General features: G+C 46.9%; 1 protein-coding gene across 3 annotated transcripts in view; it reads left to right on the forward strand.

Moving 5' to 3' along the window:
- dok7b (docking protein 7b) overlaps positions 1 to 21,943 on the forward strand; it is a 163,289-nt gene that overhangs the window by 109,178 nt on the left and 32,168 nt on the right. For all 3 annotated transcript variants that reach the window (XM_085975474.1, XM_085975454.1, XM_085975463.1), the window contains 4 exons: positions 5,286 to 5,380; positions 5,817 to 5,886; positions 7,319 to 7,392; positions 9,574 to 9,631. In XM_085975474.1, coding sequence (XP_085831600.1) covers positions 5,286 to 5,380; positions 5,817 to 5,886; positions 7,319 to 7,392; positions 9,574 to 9,631 — 297 coding nt within the window. The remainder of the gene's footprint in view (positions 1 to 5,285; positions 5,381 to 5,816; positions 5,887 to 7,318; positions 7,393 to 9,573; positions 9,632 to 21,943) is intronic.

Genomic DNA, 21,943 nt, shown 5'->3' on the forward strand with positions numbered 1-21,943 from the left:
CATAACAACACAGAAGGAGGCCATTCGGCCGATCGAATCCATGCCGGCTCTCTGTAGAGCAATCCAGTTAGTCCCATTGCCCCGCTCTATCCCCACAGCCCTGCAAGTTTATTTCCCTCAAGTGCCTATCCAGTCTCCCCTTGAAAACATTGAGTGTCTCCGCTTCCACCACTTCCATCGGCAGCGAGTTCCAGGTCCTCACCACTCGCTGCGTAAAAAAGTTTTCCCTCACATCACCCCTGTATTGCTTGGCCAAAAACCTTAAATCTGTGTCCCCTAGTCCTTGTACCATCAACTAGTGGGAACAGCCTTTCCCTGTCTAGCCTATCCAAACCCGTCATAATCTTGCACACCTCTATCAAATCACCTCGCAACCTCCTTTGCTCTAATGAAAACAAATCCAGCTTCTCCAACCTGTCCTTGTAGCTAAGATCCCCCATCCCCAGAACCATTCTGGTAAATCTCCTCTGCACTCTCTCAAGGGCCTTCACATCCTTCCTAAAGTGTGGTGGCCAGAACTGGACGCAATACTCCAGTTGTGGCCTAACCAGCGCTTTATAAAGGTTCAGCAAAACTTCTCTACTTTTGTACTCAATACCTCTATTTATGAAGCCCAAGATCCCATATGCTTTGCTAACCACTCTCTCACTATGTCCTGCCACCTTCAAGGACCTATGCACATTAACTCCCAGGTCCCTCTGTCCCTGCACACTTTTAAAACTGTGCCATTAAGTGTATATTGCCTCTCCCTGTTCCTTCTGCCAAAATGCATCACCTCACACTTCTCTGTATTAAATTCCACCTGCCACTTGTCTGCCCATTCTGCTAGCCTTTCTATGTCCTGTTGCAGTCGATTGGTATCATCCTCACTGTTTGCCACACCCCCAAGTTTGGTGTCATCGGCAAATTTAGAAATTCTACTCTGTATTCCAATATCCAGGTCATTTTTATATATCAAGAAAAGCAGTGGCCCCAGCACTGACCCTTGGGGAACACCACTGTCTACCATCCTCCAGTCTGGAAAAACAGCCATTTACCACAACTCGCTGTTCTCTGTCCTTAAGCCAATTCCTTCTCCAAGCTGCCACTGGCCCTCCTATTCCATGAGGCTCAATTTTGTTAACCAGACTTCTATGTGGTACTTTGTCAAACGCCTTCCGAAAATCCATGTAGACAACATCCATTGCATTCCCTTCATTAATCCTCTCAGTTACTTCATCAAAAAATTCAAGATGTTTCCACTTGTGGGGGATTCCAAAACTAGTGGCCATAAATGTAAGATAGTCACTAATAAATCTAATAAGGAATTCAGGAGAAACTTCTTTACCCAGAGTGGTGAGAATGTGGAACTCGCTACCACAAGGGGCAGTCGTGGTGAATAGGGATGTGGGAGTCACTGGCAAGGCCGGCATTTATTGCCCATCCCTAATTGCCCTCGAGAAGGTGGTGGTGAGCCGCCTTCTTGAACCACTGCAGTCCGTGTGGTCAAGGGACTCCCACAGTGCTGTTAGGGAGGGAGTTCCAGGATTTTGACCCAGCGATGATGAAGGAACGGTGATATATTTCCAAGTCAGGATGGTGTGTGACTTGGAGGGGAACTTGGAGGTGATGGTGTTCCCACGCAACCTGCTACCCTCGTCCTTCTAGGTGGAAGAGGTCGCGGGTTTGGGAGATCCTGTCGATGAAGCCTCGGCCATCCCAGTTACCCTGGGAAAGTGCTGGCTTGCCCAAGCCACTTCGGATGGCATTAAGAATCAAGCACATAGTGTGGGACTGCAGTCACGTCTGAGACTGGGCTCACATTCAGGCCAGCACTTTCCCTTCCCTGAAGGACATTAACAAACTAGTTGAGTTTTTACAACAATCTGGCAGGTTTCATGGTCATTTTTTATTTCTGGCACTAGCCCATTTTACCGGAGGTATTTGAATTCAGTTCCGCAACTAGCCACGATGGGATTTCTGAGTTTCTGGTTGAGTACCAGTACCTGTGAGTGTGTGCTCGCTTACATGTGTGTGTGCGTGTTTGTGCACCTTGAGACCTGGGCTCAGAAACAATGAATTAAAATTGTAGCATCCTTTAGACAGTAAATAGTAGAATAGGAACAGGAGTAGGTGATTCAGCCCCTTGAGCCTGTTCTGCCATTCAATAAGGTCATGGCTGATCTGTAGCTCAACTCCATTTAAGTGCCTGTGCTCCATATCCATTGATGCCCTTACCTAACAAATATCTATCCGTCTCGGTCTTGAAAATTTCAATTGGGCCCCAGCATCCACAGTCTTTTGGGGAAGAGAATTCCAGATTTCCACCACCTTTTGTGTGGAAAAAGTGCTTCCTGAGTTGGCTCCTGAACGGCCTAGCTCTAATTTGAAAATTATGCCCTCTTGTTCTGGATTCCCCCACCAGAGAAAATAATTTCTCCGTATCTAACCTATGGAAGCCCTTTGAAACTTTAAACACCTTGATTAGATCACCACTCGCTCTTCTAAACTCAAGGGAATGCAAGCCCAAGTTTATGCAACCTGTCCTCATAAGTTAACCCAGTAAGCCTTGGTGCATTTAATGCTAAGCATTCAGTAGGCTGCTCTCAGTCCAGGTTGCAGTTGATATCTCCACATAGAATCCTACATGGACCCATCGTGCCTGTGCCGGCTCTTTGAACGAGCTGTCCAATGAGTCCCACCAGCCCCCCTGCTCTTTTTCCCCAATAGCCCTACAATTTTCACCCCTTCAAGTATGTATCCAATTATCTTTTGAAAGTTATTATTGAATCTGCTTCCACCGCCCTTTCAGGCAGCGCATTCCAGATCACCACAACTCTCTGTGCATAAAAATATTTCTCCTCATCTCACCCCTGGTTCTTTCACCAACTACAGGAAACTCTTTTTTATCCGGCACCGACGGGCCCGGCGTGGTGCCGGTTGATCAAAAAGTCCGGATTACAGAGAGGTATACTTACCAAGGTACGAAATCCCCGTACATGGTCATAGGTGCAGGAACCCCGGTTACACGGCACTTGTGCAGGAGCCCTGGTTACATGGCCACAGGTGCAGGAACCCCGGTTACACGGCACTTGTGCAGGAGTCCCGGTTACACGGCCACAGGTGCAGGATCCCCGGTTACACGGCACTTGTGCAGGAACCCCGGTTACATGGCACTTGTGCAGGAGCCCCGGTTACACGGCACTTGTGCAGGAGTCCCGGTTACACGGCCACAGGTGCAGGAGCCCCGGTTACACGACTGCAGGTGCAGGAGTCCCGGTTACACGACTGCAGGTGCAGGAGCCCCGGTTACACGGCCACAGATCCAGGAGCCCCGGTTACACGGCCACAGGTGCAGGAGCCCCGGTTACACGGCCACAGATCCAGGAACCCCGGTTACACGGCCACTAATATATAGTAAAACTTACCTGAACCTACTCCTGAATTTTGCCGGTTAAGAGAGGTTTCCGGATATTTAGGTGCCAGTTAAGAGAGAGTTCCCTGTACCTTAAATCTGCACCCTCTGATAAACGTTCCTTCTGCCATTGCAAACAGTTTCACAGAATCACAGAAACCCCACAGTGCAGATAGAGGCCATTTCGGCCCATCAAGCCTGCACCGACACATATCCCACCCGATCCCCGTAACCCCTACATCAACACATATCCCACCCTATCCCCGTAACCCCACGTATTTAATCCCCCTAACACTAAGGGTCAATTTATCATAGCCAATCAGCCTAACCCGCACATCTTTGGACTGTGGGAGGAAACCGGAGCACCCGGAGAAAACCCACGCAAACACGGGGAGAATGTGCAAACTCCACACAGACAGTCACCCGAGGCCGGATTCGAACCCGGGTCCCTGGCGCTGTGAGGCAACAGTGCTAACCACTATGCCACCGTGCTCTATCAATACCCTTCATGATTTTGAACACCTCTCTTAAATCTCCCCTTTAACCTTCTCTGCTCTAAGGAGCACAACCCTTGTTAGGAAGAATAGGGAGGTCACTTGGAGGGTGCAAGTCGAGGTGGGGTGGAGGAACAAAGGAATCTCGGAGTATAAATACACAAATCACTAAAAGTTGCGACACAGGTTAGCAAGGCCATAAAAGAAGCAAACCCAGCACTAGGGTTTATTTCTAGAGGGATACAATTAAAAAGTAGGGAAATTATGCTAAACCTGTATCGAACCTTGGTTAGACCACAGTTAGAGTACTGCGTACAGTTCTGGTCGCCATATTAGAAAAAGGATATAGAGGCACTGGAGAGGGTGCAGAGAAGATTTACAAGGATGATACCAGAAATGCGAGGGTATACATATCAGGAAAGGATGAACAGGCTGGGTCTATTTTCTCTTGAAAAACGGCTGAGGGGTGACCTAATAGAGGTCTTTAAAATTATGAAAGGTTTTGATAGAGTGGATACAGAGAGAATGTTTCCACTTGTGGGGAAGAGCATAACTAGAGGCCATCAATATAAGATAGTCACCAAGAAATCCAATAGGGAATTCAGGAGATACTTCTTTACCCAAAGAGTGGTGAGAATGTGGGACTCGCTACCACAGGGAGTGGTTGAAGTGAATAGTATAGATGCATTTAAGGGGAGGCTGGACAAGCATGTGAGGGAGAAGGGAATAGAGGTTATGCTGATAGTTAGATGACTCAATGTTTTCAAGGGGAGACTGGATCGGCACTTGAGGGAAATAAACTTGCAGGGTTACGGGGGTAGAGCGGGGAATGGGACTGACTGGATTGCTCCACAGAGAGCCGGCACGGACTTGATGGGCCGAATTGCCTCATGTGCCGTTATGAGTCTATGACTCTATGAGGAAAGACGGGAGGAGGCTCGAGTGGAGCGTAAACGCCGGCATGGACTGGTTGAGCCGAACGGCCTGTTTCTGTGCCGCCTGTCCGATGTAAACCCCAGATTCTCCAGTCGCTCCACATAACTGATCGCCCGATGGGGTAGATTTTCAAATGCAATTAAAATTCACCTGATTTTCATTGAAATCACCGGAGTTGAAAATCGGGCGGTTTCCACGACGAACGGCCGATCTGTCACGCCAGTTTAACGGCAAGCCCAACGCCTGGCCCATTGTATCTGCATTGCTGCCCATGTGTATCAGTTCTCGAGATTGGCCGTGAGTTATCTCAAGGTTACAGTCGGTCAGGAGGTGGTGAGGGCGGGGGGGTGGGGGGGGCGAGGGCGGCCTAGACACACACCGTTGACAAAATGGATGAGCCCCAACTATATTGAGTATTTTTTAAATAACATCACGCACGTCTTCACGCACTCCTGCTGCAGATAAGAAACCAAAGAAAAAGGAGGAGAAGCAGAAGACGGCGACAGGACAGATGTACGAGTTCATGGAGGCTCTCCCAACGGAGAAACAGTCTGAGGTGAGACAGAGAAAGAGATTGCGTCCGCGGCGGTCGAAGAATTGGGCTTCCACTGTTAAAGTTACATAGTGTCGTTAATTTGCGTAGGGTTAGCTAACAAATTTTGGGGATTAAAAAAAAAATTAAAACCAGGCAAAAACCACAGGTCTGATGGAACAGAACAGGCTGGAAGTACACAGCGAGTACATCAGCGACAGAAAAGACGGGCTAATTTTTTTTTTTAGCGCTGCGAGTTGTTGTGATCTGGAATGGGGTGGCGGAAGCAGATTCAGTAGTAACATTCAAAAGGGAATTGGATAAATACTTGACGAGGAAAAACTTGTAGGGTGGCGGGGAGAATAAAACGTTACTGTTGTTGACTAAACAGAGAACACCTTAACCATTGTCCCTAAAGACCACTTTCCTTGGCTAACAGCTCCAATGCTTTGACTTGCAGTTCGAGAAAGGCAGTGGGTATGAATACATGGCCAGCTGTGGACAACAGAAGCTGCTCCCGGAGGGAGAAGGTACAGCGCTTTATCAGCGCACTTGAATGAATGACGTCCCCATCACATATAGCGGGCGCGTTCGTGCCAATATGGTTTGCCCGCTGTACGCGATGGCCAGTATAACACGGCAGCGCTGTTACAGTACTCCGCTATATCTCAAGAATGTTCCTCTGTTGAGTGACCTTCTGCCCGGTTGTTTCCAGCTCCACTCTGACCTGCAGCTTTCTTTAAACTGCCATCTGCGCAGACTGTAACCCCACGCCACTTAGAGAGGATTAGACGGGCTTTAAGTACTCAAAGGGTAATTGAAAGAAAGAAAGACTTGCATTTATATAGCACCTTTCACGACCACCGGACGTCTCAAAGCGCTTTACAGCCAATGAAGTACTTTTTGAAGTGTAGCCACTGTTGCAATGTGGGAAACGCTGCAGCCAATTTGTGCACAACAAGCTCCCACAAACTGCAATGTGATAATGACCAGATAATCTGTTTTTGTTATGTTGGTTGAGGGATAAATATTGGCCCTGGGACATTAATGGTACCAGGGATGAGGCACTTCAGTTGTGTGGAGAGACAGGAGAAGCTGCGATTGTTCTCTTTGGAGTAGCGAGCGTTAAAGAAGAGATTTAATAGAGGCGTACAAAATTTTAATAGAGTATTTAAGAACAAACTGTTTCCACTGGCAGGAGGGTCGGTAACCAGAGGACATGGATTTAAGGTGATTGGCAAAAGAACCAAGAAGGGTGATGAGGCTTTATTTTTTTTGCTCAGCGTGTTACATTAATCTGGAATGCACTGCCTTGAAAGCAGATTCAATAGTTACTTCCTGCTATGCTAAAAGAGCAGGAGGAGTGGGACAAATTGGACAGCCCCTTCAGGCATGATGGGCCGAATAGCCTCTTTCTGTGCTGTATGATTCCATGAGGTGCTGTTCACTTATGTCTGCTCTTGCATTCAGTGCACCTCAGCGAGGTGCGAACTCGTGGGTAGGCACAGCTGTTTCTGCCCCGACATGAACGGAGCGCTAAAGACGCAATAACCGGCAACATTGAAATTGATGTTAACGCAAATGGCTAATGGTTATTGCTTTTCTGCCTGTGTAAGTGACTGCCCGTTTTAGACCTGGTCATTTTAAGTGGTGGAAACTGTATTGTGTGGGAATGCGAACCGCATTAGACGCATTTGTAACCGTAAAAAAAAAAAAATCCGATTTTTGGCGTGGGGCGAGGGGCTTGAATTTCCTCAGGGATTCTCCCGGTCTGCCGCTGTAATTTTTTTTTGCCGGGATTGTGCCAAACCTGGGTCGAAGTTTTGAGGCGGAGTGGGAGAAACCCCGAGTTTATTTAACACTCCTCTCCCCCTTTTATTTCCCCCTCTAACAGCCCACTCGGGACAGGTTGCAGGTTCACAGTGGTTGTTAACCATCGTTTTTGCTGTTTCCCGCTCACAGGTCCACCTGGGTCTTCAAAGACTCACCGAGGGCAAGGGGCACACCCGGATATTATGGGTCTTAAACAAAAAAAGGTAAGTGCTGAAACGTGACCGACGGTAAGCTGGCAGGGAAGCAGCTGACCTTCTCATTACAGAACAAAAAGTAGTTATTGATCACTTACGTTTCAAAGTATTCTTCTTTTGGGGGGAATATCCTTGCTCTATAAATGTTGAAATAAAAACGGAAAATGCTGGAAATACTTAGCAGGTCAGGCAGCATCTGTGGAGAGAGAAACAGAGTTAACGTTTCAGGTTGGTGACCTTTCCTCAGAACCCTAAATGTTGAGCTTGACTTGGTTCAGTGCGTAGAATCATAGACTAGCACAGCACAGAAGGAGTCCATTCGGCCCATCGAGTCTGCGCCGGCTCTTTCGCAGAGCAATCCAGTTATTCCCACTCCCCCCGCTCTTTCTCCATAGCCCCGCAATGTTTTCTCCTTCAAGTATTTATCCAATTCCCTTTTGAAGGCTACTATTGAATCTGTAACCCCATCACCCCATCAGGCAGTGCATTCCAAATCCTAATCACTTGTTGCGTAAAAACATTTTTCCTCGTGTCGCCTTTGGTTCTTTTGCCAATCACCTTAAATCTGTGCCCTCTGGTTATCGACCCTTCAGTCATTGGAAACAGTTTCTTTTAGTTCCTCTATCTAAATCCTTCCTAAGGCCTTCTCTGCTCCAAGGAGAACAACCCCAGCTTCTCCAGTCTCTCCACGTAACTCTAATCCCTCATCCCTGGAACCATTCTTGTAAATCTCTTCTGCACCCTCTCCAAAGCCTTCACGTCCTTCCTGAAGTGTGGTGCCCAGAATTGGACACAATACTCCAGCTGGGGCCGAACCAGTGTTTTATAAAGGTTTAGCATAACTTCCTGGCTTTTGTACTCTATGCCTCTATTTATAAAGCCCAAGGATCCCATATGCTTTATTAACTGAACTCACGTCTCTGAGTCAGAAAGTCTCACTCCAGAGACTTGAGCACATAACGCAGGCTAACACACCCAGTGCAGTGCTGAGGGAGCGCTGCACTGTCGGAGGTGCCGTCTTTTGGATGTGACGTTAAATCGAAAGATGAGTTGCTGTTCCTCGAGCTTACGATTAGGCACTTTACAGCCGACTCGACTCAACATCGATTTCAACAATTTCAGACCATAACCTCGGCCCCTATCTCTTTTTCCATTTTTTTTTCTCTCTCACATGGCAGCTGTCGATCATTCTGCCATTGTCATTTACACTTCATCTAGACCCATCTTTTGTTTCTTAACTTGTCCCATTACCATCTCCTTTTGCCTCGCACCATCATCCATTTTGTCTCTTAATCTCTCCTGCCTTCCACCCTATCGCAGACCCTCCCTTTTCTTTCCTCCCCTCCTCCCTCTCCCTGCTTCACCTACCAGTATAGGTGCTACATGCATTTGAAAGGGTCTGGGGCCTGGGCCAGGGGCTGTCTCTCGGGGTTGACCTTGATGCTGACAGTGGGAGAGCTCAGCGCTGACAACATTTGTAATTGTTGCAGCCAGTCGGTCCATAGAACACCCAAGCCAGTGCTACGCGGACCCCCCTACACTCTGGCCCATTACAGCCAACCCCAGCCTTAGAGGGTCTCTCTCCCATCTCATCACAAGGAAGCAGCGATGTGGGTTTCTCTTCCACCATAGACTCCTTGTCTGTGCTGGCACATGTTGAATGGGTCTCCCTACTTTCTGCTGGGGAGGGTGCCCAATCTCTGAATCAGCCTTGGAGATCGTAGGACAATTAAAAAAAATATATATTTTTAGTTTTTTATTGATTAATTCACGGGATGGGGAAAGGCCGGCATTTATTATGCCCATCCCTACTTGCCCTTGAGAAGGTGGTGTTGAGCCGCCTTCTTGAACCGCTGCAGTCCGTGCGGTGAAGGTACTCCCACAGTGCTGTTAGGGAGGGAGTTCCAGGATTAAAGGGCATTTAGACCTCCTAGACAATGAGGAATCCACTGCGGGGGTGGGGGTGGGGGCAGGGGGGAAAAGGGTTTGTTAGCTTTGCAAGAGTTAACCCCTCCACCGAGAATGTGGCTTACGGTTGAAATGTTGCTCCTTAAACAATAAAGAAATATGGTCCAAGCAGAATCATGTGATGCTCACACTGTCCCAACCGATACCTGTTACACAGGACTGTTGAGCAATAATTTTTCGGCCTGCTCCTTAACTTGGTTCCATGTCCTTTTGTGTTTTTAGGAGAAAGGCTTTCCAGAAGATGAAACTTCAGGCAGCTTCGACACAAAGAAATTATCCGGTAAACACTTCAAAATGTCTAAAAGGAAATCTGCTTGTGGAGGCAGAGGGCATGGCTGAGGTACTAAATGAGTACTTTGCACCTGTCTTCACTAAAGCAGAGGATGCTGCCATTGTTACAGTAAAGGAGCATGTAGAGAAATTGGATGGGATAAAAATAGATAAAGGGGAGGCACTTAAAAGGTTGGCAGCGCTCAAAGTAGAAAAGTCAGCCCGGTCCAGAGACCCAGGTAAGGCCTCACAGCGTCGGCGGGAAACTCGAGCGGCAGAGCGGGGCTATAAAAAGCCCCAGAGACCAGGTAAGGCCTCACAGCGTCGGCGGGAAACTCGAGCGGCAGAGCGGGGCTATAAAAAGCCCCAGAGACCAGGTAAGGCCTACCAGTCTCCGAACTCGGAACTCGGAGGGAAGGAGAGAGGTAAAAAGTAATCCAAGTGTGACGTCACCAGAAAGCGGGTAAGTGATTGGTTGGTAAGTATTTCTCCCTTTTAAGCTTAAATCTCTTTGGTTTATAGTTTCTACGGTGTGATATTCACCATCTAGAATCGGGGCAGAGGATATTTAAGAATAATATTAATAAATTTAATTAATTACATAGAATGGGAGATCAGGCGATGTGTTGCTGCTGCAATATGTGGGAGCTGGTGGACACCATTGATGTTCACGGTGATCACATTTGCAGTAAGTGTTGGCTGCTCGAGGAACTCCGGCTCCGTGTTGAAGAGCTGGAGTCCGAGCTTCAAACACTGAGACACATCAGGGAGGGAGAGAGTTACCTGGACTCTCTGTATCATGAGGTAGTCACACCAATTAGATTAATTAATTCAGATGTAGTCCGTGGCCAGGGTCAGGATGGTGTGACTAGAAGTGAGGCAGGTACGGGGATCCAGGAGGTAGTGTTGGAGGAGCCGCAGCCCTTGCACTTGTCCAACAGGTTCGAGGCTCTTACTCCCTGTGGGGACAGGAGCAGGGGCTGCAGGGAGGATGAGCAACCTGGCCACAGCACCGTGGAGCAGGGGGCCATTCAAGTGGGGGGAGTTAAAAGAAATGTTGTAGTGGTAGGGGATAGTATCGTTAGGGGGATAGATAGAGTTCTTTGCAGCCGAGAGCGAGAGTCCCGAAGGCTGTGTTGCCTGTCCGGTGCCAGGGTTAAGGACATCTCCTCTGGACTGGAGAGAAACTTGGAGTGGGAGGGGGAGGATCCAGTTGTCGTGGTCCATGTTGGTACCAACGACATAGATAGGACAAGGAAGGAGGTTCTGCTGAGGGAGTTTGAGCAGCTAGGGGCCAAATTAAAAAGCAGAACCACAAGGGTAATAATCTCTGGATTATTACCTGAGCCACGAGCGAATTTGGCTGGGACAAATAAAATTAGAGAGTTAAATGCGTGGCTCAAAGACTGGTGTGGGAGAAATGGGTTTTGCTTCCTGGGACACTGGCACCAGTACTGGGGCAGGAGGGAGCTGTTCCGTTGGGACGGGCTTCACTTGGCCAGTGCTGGGACTAGAGTCCTGGCGGATCATATAACTAGGGCTGTACAGAGGGCTTTAAACTAACTAGTGGGTGGGAGGTTCCGAGAGAGCAAATAATAAAAATGACAACAGAGAAGGTCATAGACTTAGGTAGCAGTGGGGAAATTAACCAGAGCGTGTCAGGAAGGGGCAGAAGGTGTGGAGTAAAAGGTAAAGTAATAAAAAGGGCAAAAGCAGGAACTAAGTGTCACAAAACATCTTTGAAAGTTCTCTATCTGAATGCACGTATCATTCGTAACAAAATAGATGAGTTAATGGCACAAATAACTACATATGGGTATGATCTTGTGGCCATTACAGAAACATGGCTGCAGGGTGACAATGCCTGGGAATTAAACATACCAGATTATTTAACGATCAGGAAGGACAGGCAGGAAGGAAGGGGAGGTGGGGTGGCTATGTTAATAAAGGAAGGAATCAGTGTAATACAGTGAAATGATATTGGGTCAAAAGATCAGGATAATGAAACAGTTTGGTTGGAGGTAAGGAATAATAAGGGGAAAAAAACACTAGTGGGCGTAGTCTATAGGCCTCCGAACAGTGGCAACTCTGTTGGACGGAGTATCAATCAGGAAATAGTTGAGGCTTGTAATAAGAGAACATCTATAATTATGGGGGATTTTAACTATCATATTAATTGGACAAATCAAATTGGGCAGGGCTGCCTTGAGGATGAGTTCATTGAGTGTATTAGGGATGGGTTTCTTGAGCAGTATGTAACTGAACCGACCAGGGGGCAAGCAACCTTAGATCTGGTCCTGTGTAACGAGATGGGATTAATTAAAAATGTCCTAGTAAAGGATCCCCTTGGAATGAGTGACCATAACATGGTTGAGTTCCATATTCAATTAGAGGGTGAGAAGGTTGGATCTCAAACAAGCGTGCTAAGCTTGAATAAAGGAGACTATGAAGGTATGAGAGCGGAATTGAGTAGAGTGGATTGGGAAAATAGATTAAAGGGTAAGACGATACATGATCAGTGGTGTACATTTAAGGAGTTATTTTACAACTTCCAAAAAAATAAATTCCACTGAGAAGAAAAGGGCGTAAAAGAAAAGACAGCCATCCGTGGCTAAGTAAAGAAATTAAGGATAGTATTCGACTAAAAACAAGGGCATATAAGGTAGCCAAATCTAGTGGGAGGATAGAGGATTGGGAAAACTTTAAAAGACAGCAAAAAATAACAAAAAGATTGATTAAGAAAGGGAAGATAGATTATGAAAGTAAATTAGCAAAAAATATAAAAACAGATAGTAAGAGTTTTTATAGTTATATAAAAAGAAAAAGGGTGACTAAAGTAAATGTTGGTCCCTTAGAGGATGAGACCAGGAAATTAATGGAGGGAAATATGGAGATGGCAAAAACACTGAATGAATATTTTACATCAGTCTTTACAGTAGAAGACACTAAGAATATCCCAACACTGGACAAACAGGGGGCTAAAGGGGGGGAGGAGCTAAACACGATCAAAATCACTAAGGAAGTGGTACTCGGTAAAATAATGGGACTCAATGCGGATAAATCACCTGGAGCTGATGGCTTACATCCTAGGGTCTTGAGGGAAGTGGCGGTAGGGTTTGTGGATGCATTGGTAATAATTTTCCAAAACTCCCTGGACTCGGCAAAGGTCCCGGCAGACTGGAAAACTGCTAATGTAACACCCTTATTTAAAAAGGGCAGTAGACAGAAGGCTGGAAACTATAGACCGGTTAGCCTAACATCTGTGGTAGGTAAAATTTTGGAGTCCATTATTAAGGAGACAGTAACAGGACATTTGGATAATCATAATTTAATAGGACAAAGTCAGCATAGTTTTATGAAGGGGAAGTCATGTTTGACAAATTTGCTGGAGTTCTTTGAGGAAGTAATGTATAGGGTGGATAAAGGGGAACCAGTGGACGTAGTGTATTTCGGCTTCCAAAAGGCATTTGACAAGGTGCCACACAAAAGATTATTGCTTAAGATAAAAAATCACAGGATTGGGGGTAATATTCTGGCATGGATAGAGGATTGGCTATCTAACAGAAGGCAGAGAGTTGGGATAAATGGTTCATTCTCAGACTGGCAATCAGTAACTAGTGGTGTTCCGCAGGGGTCAGTGCTGGGTCCCCAACTCTTTACAATCTATATTAACGATTTGGAGGAGGGGACCGAGTGTAACATATCAAAGTTTGCAGATGATACTAAGATGTGAGGGAAAGTAGTGAGTGAGGAGGACATAAAAAACCTGCAAGGGGACATCGACAGGCTAAGTAAGTGGGCAGAGATTTGGCAGATGGAATACAATACTGGAAAGTGTGAGGTTATGCACTTTGGCAGGAAAAATCGTAGAGCAAGTTATTATCTTAATGGCAAGAAACTGGAAAGTACTGAAGTACAAAGGGATCTGGGGGTCCTGGTGCACGAAACTCAAAAGGTTAGTATGCAGGTGCAGCAAGTGATTAAGAAGGCCAATGGAATGTTGGCTTTCATTGCTAGGGGGATAGAATATAAAAATAGGGAGGTATTGCTTCAGTTGTACAAGGTATTGGTGAGACCGCACCTGGAATACTGCGTACAGTTTTGGTGTCCATACTTAAGAAAGGACATGCTTGCTCTCGAGTCAGTACAAAGAAGGTTCACTCGGTTAATCCCGGGGATGAGGGGATGGACATATGAGGAGAGGTTGAGTAGATTGGGACTCTACTCATTGAAGTTCAGAAGAATGAGAGGCGATCTTATTGAAACATATAAGATTGTGAAGGGGTTGGATCGGGTGGATGCGGGGAGGATGTTCCCGATGATGGGTGAAACTAGAACTAGGGGGCATAGTCTTAGAATAAGGGGCTGCTCTTTCAAAACTGAGATGAGGAGGAACTACTTCACTCAGAGGGTGGTAGGTCGATGGAATATGCTGCCCCAAAAAGCTGTAGAAGCTACATCATTACATAAATTTAAAACAGAAATAGACAGTTTCCTAGAAGTAAAGGGAATTAAGGGTTACGGGGAGCGGGCAGGAATTTGGACATGAGTCTAGGTTCGGATCGGTCATGGCCCTGTGGGTAGCGGAGCGGGCCCAGGGGCCGTGTAGCCTGATCCTGCTCCTATTTCGTGTGTCTAATTCTGTTAGATTCAGGAGATGGTTCTGTGATAGTGGATTGGCGGTTAGGATCAGATCAGCCATGATCTTATTGAATGGCGGAGCAGGCTCGAGGGGCCGATTGGCCTACTCCTGCTCCTATTTCTTATGTTCTTATGTTCTTATGTCCGGATGGGATGCATCCTAGGTTGCTGAGGGAAGGAAGGGTGGAAATTGCAGAGGCTCTGGCCACAAGCTTCCAATCTTCCTTAGATACGGGGGTGGAGCCAGAGGACTGGAGAATTGCAAATGTTACACCCCCTGTTCAAAAAACGGAAGTGAGATAAACCAGGTAACTACAGGCCAGTCAGCCTAACATCAGTGGTGGTGGGGAATCAGAGAATGGGTACAGCATGGAAGGAGGCCATTCAGCCCGTTGAGCCCCTGCTGGCTCTCTGCAAGAGCACTTCAGTTAGTCCCACTCCCCCGCTCTTTCCCCGTAGCCCTGCAAATTTCTTTCCTTCAGATACTTATCCAACTCCCTTTTGAAAGCCGTGATTGAATCTGCCTCCACCACCCTTTCAGGCAGTGCATTCCAGATCTTAACCACTCGCTGCGTAAAAAGTTTTTTTCCTTACGTCGCCTTTGGTTCTTCTGTTAATCACCTTCAATCTGTGTCCTCTGGTTCTCGACCTTTCTGACAATGGGAACAGTTTCCCTCTATCTACCCTGTCCAAACCCCTCATGATTTTGAACACCTCTATCAAATCTCCTCTCAATCTTCTCTGCTCCAAGGAGAACAACCCCAGCTTCTCCAGTCTATCCGTGTAACTGAAGTACCTCATCCCTGGAATCATTCTTGTAAATCTTTTCTGCACCCTCTCGAAGGCCTTCACATCCTTCCTAAAGTGTGGTGCCCAGAATTGGACACAATACTCCAGTTGGGGCCGAACCAGTGTTTTATACAGATTCATCACAATTTCCACACTTTTGTACTCTATACCTTTAATTATGAAGTTCAGGATCCCGTAAGCCTTTTTAACTGCTTTCTCAACCTGCCTTGCCACCTTCAACAATTTGTGCACATATACCCCAGGTCTCTCTGTTCGTGCACCCACTTCAGGATTATACCATTTACTTTCTATGTCCTCTCCTCATTCTTTCTACCAAACTGTGTCACTTCACACTTTTCTGCGTTAAATTTCATCTGCCATGTGTCCGCCCATTTCACCAGCCTGTCTATGTCTTCCTGAAGTCTATCACTCTCCTCCTCACTGTTCACTATACTTCCAAGTTTTGTGTCAATTGCAAATTCTGAAATTGTGCCCTGTACACCCACGTCCAAGTCATTAATATATATCAGGAAAAGCAGTGGTCCTAGAACCGACCCCTGGTGAACACCACTGTATACCTTCCTCCCGTCCGAAAAACAACCGTTCACCACTACTCTCTGTTTCCTGTCACTTAGCCAATTCCGTATCCACGCTGACACTGTCCCTTTTATTCCATGGGCTTCAACTTTGCTGGCGAGCCTATTATGTGGCACTTTGCCGAACGCCTTTTGGAAATCCATGTACACTACGTCAACTGCATTACCCTCATCAACCCTTTCTGTTACCTCATCAAAGAACTCGATCAAGTTAGTTAAACACGATTTGCCTTTAACAAGTCCATGCTGGCTTTCCTTAATTAATCCACGCTTGTCCAAGTAACTGTTGATTTTGTCCCTGATTACTGTTTTTAAAAGCTTCCCCACTACTGAGGTCAAACTGACTGGCCTGCAGTTGCTGGGTTTATCTTTACACACTTTTCTGAACAATGATGTACATTTGCAGTTCTCCAGTCCTCTGGCACCACCCCCGTATCTAAGGAGGATCGGAATATTATGACCAGTACTTCCGTGATTTCCTCCCTCAATTCCCTCAGCATCCTAGGATGCACCCGTCTAGAGACCATAATCAGGAACAAAATTAATTGTCACTTAGAAGAATATGGGTGAATAAATGACAGCCGACATGTAACATCTGTTAAAGGCAAATGATGTCTAACTTGATTGAGTTCTTCGATGAAATAAGGACGAGGGTTGATGAGGGTAGTGCGGTTGATGTTGTGTATATGGACTTTCTAAAGGCGTTTGATAAAGTGTCACATAGTAGACTTGTTAGCAAAATTGAAGCCCATGGGATTAAAGAGGCAGTGGCTGCATGGATACAAAATTGGCTGTGAGACAGAAAGCAGAGAGTAGTGGAGGACGGTCGTTTTTCAGACTGGAGGGAAGCGTAGAGTGGTGTTCCCCAGGGGTCAGCATTAGGACCACTGCTCTATTTGATATATATTGATGACCTGGACGTGGGTATAGGGGGCGTAATTTCAAAGTCTGCAGCTGACGCAAAGCTTGGAAATGTAGTGAGAAACATAGAAACATAGAAGATAGGAGCAGGAGTAGGCCATTCGGCCCCTCGAGCCTGTTCCGCCATTTAATGAGATCATGGCTGATCATCCAAATTCAGTACCTGCTCCCTGCCTTCTCCCCATATCCCTTGATCCCCTTAGCCTTAAGAAATATATCTAACTCCTTCTTGAATATATTTAATATATTGGCCTCAACTGCCTTCTGTGGTAGAGAATTCCACAGGTTCGCCACTCTCTGGGTGAAGAAATTCCTCTTCATCTCAGTCCTAAATGGCTTACCCCTTATCCTTAGACTGTGACCCCTGGTTCTGGACTCCCCCTTTTTTTTTCTTTTTTTTGATTGTTCACCCTCCCCCTCCAGAATGCCCTGCAGCCGCTCCGAGACATCTTTGACCCTTGCACCAGGGAGGCAACATACCATCCTGGAGTCTCGTTTGCGGCCGCAGAAACGCCTATCTATTCCCCTTACAATAGAATCCCTTATCACTATAGCTCTACCCCTCTTTTTCCTCCCGTCCTGTGCAGCAGAACCACCCATGGTGCCAGGAAGTTGGCTGCTGCTGCCTTCCCCCGATAAGCCATCTCCCTCAACAATATCCAAAGTGGTATATCTGTTTGAGAGGGGGATGGCCACAGGGGATCCCTGAGCAGCGAGGAGGATAGTTAACGGGCTTCAGGAGGACATAGACAGACTGGTGAAACGGGCAGACACACGGCGGATGAAATTTAATGTGTGAAGTGATACATTTTGGTAGGAAGAATGAGGAGAGGTGATATGAACTAAATGGCACAATTCAATAGGGGGGTGCAGAAACAGAGAGACCTGGAGGTTCACATACACAAATCTTTGAAGGTGGCAGGACAAGTTGATTATGCTGTTTAAAATCATATGGGATCCTTGGCTTTATAAATAGAGGCAGAGAGTACAAAAGCAAGGAAGTTATGCTAAACCTTTATAAATCACTCGTTAGACCTCAGCTGGAGTGTTGTGTGCAATTCTGGGCACCACACTTTAGGAAGGATGTGAAGGTCTTGGAGAGGGTGCAGAGGAGATTTACTAGAATGGTACCAGGGATGAGGGACTTCAGTTATGTGGATACATAGAAACATAGAAGATAGGAGTAGGAGTAGGCCATTCGGCCCTTCGAGCCTGCTCCGCCATTCCTGATCATCCAAATTCAGTACCCTGTCCCTGCCTTCTCCCCATATCCCTTGATCCCTTTAGCCTTAAGAAATATATCCAACTCTTTCTTGAATATACTTAATGAAGTGGCCTCCACCGCCCTCTGTGACAGAGAATTCCACAGGTTCACCACTCTCTGGGTGAAGAAATTCCTCATTTCAGTCCTAAATGGCTTACCCCTTATCCTTAGACAATGACCCCTGGTTCTGGACTCCCCGGCCATCAGCAACATCCTTCCTGCATCTAGTCTGTCCAGGCCTGACAGAATTTTATAGGTTTCGATGAGATCCCCACTCAATCTTCTAAACTCCAGTGAGCATAAGCCCAATCGACACAATCTCTCCTCATACGTCATTCCTGCCATCCCAGGTATCAGCCTGGTGAATCTTCGCTGCACTCCTTCCATGGCAAGAACGTCCTTCCTTAGGTAAGGCGACCAAAACTGCACACAATACTCAAGGTGTGGTCTCACCAAGGCCCTGTACAACTGCAGCAAGACATCCTTGTTCTTGTACTCGAAGGCCAACATACCATTTGCCTTCTTAACCGCCTGTTGCACCTGCATGCTTACCTTCAGCGACTGGTGCACAAGAACACCCAGGTCTCTTTGCACTTCCCCTTCTCCCAATCTATTGCCATTAATAGACTGGAGAAGCTGGGGTTGTTCTCCTTAGAGCAGAGAAGGTTAAGGGAGATTATTTAATAGAGGTGGTTAAAATTGCCATTTTTTTAACGCAATGAATTGTTGTGATCTGGAATGCACTGCCTGAAAGCTGGGAGCTGATTCAATCGTGACTTTCAAAAGGGGATTGGATAAATACTTGAAAAGGAAAAAATTTGCAGGGCTCTGAAGAAAGAGCAGGGGTGGGGGAACGGGACTAATTGGATAGCTTTTCCAAAGAGCCGGCACAGGCACAATGGGCCGAATGGCCTCCTTCTGCGCTGTACGATTCTATAATCCTATGATAACTCTGATTTTGACCGTCAGGCTGGCATGACACTTCAAACCCTCCCAGCCTTACGGCTGGTTTCACTGAGTTGCCAATGTGCTTGACGACCTTAGTCTGCATCTCCGACTGAAAACTGCCAAAATCAGTCTGTGAGATGAGATCAGATCTCTCCCATCCGAGCTGTCAGTCATGGAGGGCTCCAGCCAGTCAGGGGCCTTGCCCCCTTTTTCAAAGGATGATGATATCAATCGACTGGAACAGGACATAGAAAGGCTAGCAGAATGGGCAGACAAGTGGCAGATGGAATTTAATACAGAGAAGTGTGAGGCGATGCATTTTGGCAGAAGGAACAGGAGAGGCAATATAGACTTAATGGCACAGTTTTAAAGAGTGTGCAGGGACAGAGGGACCTGGGAGTTAATGTATATAGGACCCTGAAGGTGGCAGGACATATTGAGAGAGTGGTTAGCAAAGCATATGGGATCTTGGGCTTCATAAATATAGGTATTGAGTACAAAAGTAGAGAAGTTATGCTGAACCTTTATAAAGCGCTGGTTAGGCCACAACTGGAGTATTGCGTCCAGTTCTGGTCACCACACTTTAGGAAGGGTGTGAAGGCCCTTGAGAGGGTGCAGAGGAGATTTACCAGAATGGTTCCGGAGATGGGGGATCTTAGCTACAAGGGCAGGTTGGAGAAGCTGGATTTGTTTTCATTAGAGCAAAGGAGGTTGCGGGGTGATTTGATAGAGGTGTACAAGATGATGGTGGGTTTGGATAGGCTAGACGGGGAAAGTCTGTTCCCACTAGTTGATGGTGCAAGGACTAGGGGACACAGATTTAAGGTTTTGGGCAAGAGATACAGGGGGGTGTGAGGAAAAACTTTATTTACGCAGTGAGTGGTGAGGACCTGGAACTTGCTGCCGGTGGTGTGGTGTATGTAACCTGTTCCACCTTAAGAGAACTACCTTAAGAGATGTACTACTTTCTCTTGGCTGCTGTATACTGTAATACCGGTGGTGACCACACCGGTAAATAAACGTTGTGTAGGGATTTGCTGGGCAGTTCAGCCCTGACCTCCGAATAGTAAAGACCTGTTAAAAGTTATTCTTGTGGTCTGTGTCCAGTGATTTATAATAAGCATAACTGGGACACACAGACTTAACAGTGGCGGCGAGTCCGATCTTACCCTGCGGCAGTTTTACATCCAAGGCAGCTTCGTCCTCAGAACGGCCGTCGAGAAGAGGCATCCGCCCTCATCATCCTGCTGAGCACCATCGCACGGGAGGCATCGAGAACCCGGGTTAAAAAGAAAAATTCTGACCACGAAGCCCTCCATCAGCAACAGGCAGTGATCATCCCTTCTACCACGGTGGTGGGTAAGCCGATCAGCGACACGAGCAGAAAGTCGGCCGCGTTGACTGTGGAGTGGGGGAGGGAAAACGGAGGAAAAAGGGCGGAGAACTCGACCACGGCCGGTGAAAAGGGCCGGGCTGCAATCGAGGCCGAGAGGCGCAGCGACTGGGGCAGCTTAAGGCACGAGAGCCGCGGAGAACTCAAACGCAGCCGGTGTAAAGGACCGGGCTGCATGTGGGGCTGAGAGGCGCAACAGCAGGGGAAGTGTGAATGCCCACGGGAACCGCGGGGGAGTAAAAGCAGCGTCGGGGAATTGAGAATCGCTGGGGAGGCGAGAACGGCAGCAGCACGGCAATCGCCATTGCAGCCAGCGGGGGAAGAAGGCAAACGCGGGAATCCGCCATTGTAGTCGGCGGGGGAAGAAGACGAGCGCGGGAAAGACCGCCAAGCGCGGGAAGCCACCATTTTAGTAGGCGGGGGAAGAAGACAAGCGCGGGAAGCCGCTATTTTGAGAAAAAGAAAAATTTAAAAACTTGCAAGGATGCCTAAACATGGGAACATTAATACCTTTGATAGCGATATCGAAGATTGGACCACGTATGTAGAACGCATGGAAGTTTATTGTAAAGCAAATAAGGTACCAGATGATGAGAAAGCACTAACCTTATTAAGCTCAATGGGTGCGAAGACATACGGGCTATTGAAGCACCTTCTATCACCAGATAAACCGGCGGATCAGACTTTCGCGAATATTGTTACTGTCCTGAAAAATCATTTAAACCCCACGCCGCTGATGATAGCGGAACGATTTAAATTTTACAGAAGAACGCAACTGAAAGACGAAAGCAACGCTGAATTTTTAATTGAACTGCGTAAGCTATCAAAGTACTGTCAGTTTGGAACAGGACTAGCAGATGCGCTGAGAGATAAATTTGTGTGTGGATTGTTAAAAGAAGGAACACAAAAGCGACTGCTTGAGGAGAATGATCTTACGCTTGATAAAGCTGTCACTATTGCAGCATCACACGAAGCCGCAGCGAGAGGCACTGCGGAAATGCAGCTACGGTCACCGGAACTCAGCACCAATCAAATGGTCTTGGGTACAGTAAAATGTTATCGTTGTGGAAAGACAACGCACGATCAGAACCAGTGCTGGTTCAAAAATCAGGAATGCAGAAAATGTGGCAGGCTTGGTTACATAGCTAAAGTATGACGGTCAGGAAAGAAGACCAGCAACAAAAAGTCACCGCAGGAAAAGTACAGAAAGGTACACAAGGTGACAGAGAACAGTTCGAACGAACAGAAGTCAAATTCAGACTCCAGCAGTAATGAACTGGGTAGTCTAAGAGTACACAATGTTGGTAATGAAGCAGACCTCCAAACAATCTGGGTCACACTTCAGATAGCAGGAGTCCAAGTGAAGATGGAATTGGACACTGGATCGACATTGACGGTCATGAATAAGCAAGATTACAAAAGGTTATTCCCACATATTCCCCTACAGGATACGGAGATTGTATTGAAAACATACACGGGGCAAAGAGTATACCCCATCGGGAAGATAGAGGTAAAGGTGGCCCACAAGGGCAAAGAAAGCCGAGGAATGGACTTATATGTGCTACCTGAGGGAGGTCCACCACTACTGGGACGGGAGTGGATTAGGAAAATAAATATGGACTGGCATTCCTTAAAAGCACTAACGGTAGATTCCGGTAAAAAAGATGTCAAACCTAAACGATTGTCCAGAATATTGGACGATGCTAAAGAGGTGTTCCAACAGGGACTGGGAACACTGAGAGGAATTACGGCAAACATCAAGGTTGAAGA

Source organism: Somniosus microcephalus, chromosome 1, assembly GCF_052327205.1.
Source record: "Somniosus microcephalus isolate GS21.2 chromosome 1, FLI_Smic_1.0, whole genome shotgun sequence".
In the NCBI taxonomy this organism is placed as follows: Eukaryota; Metazoa; Chordata; class Chondrichthyes; order Squaliformes; family Somniosidae; genus Somniosus; species Somniosus microcephalus.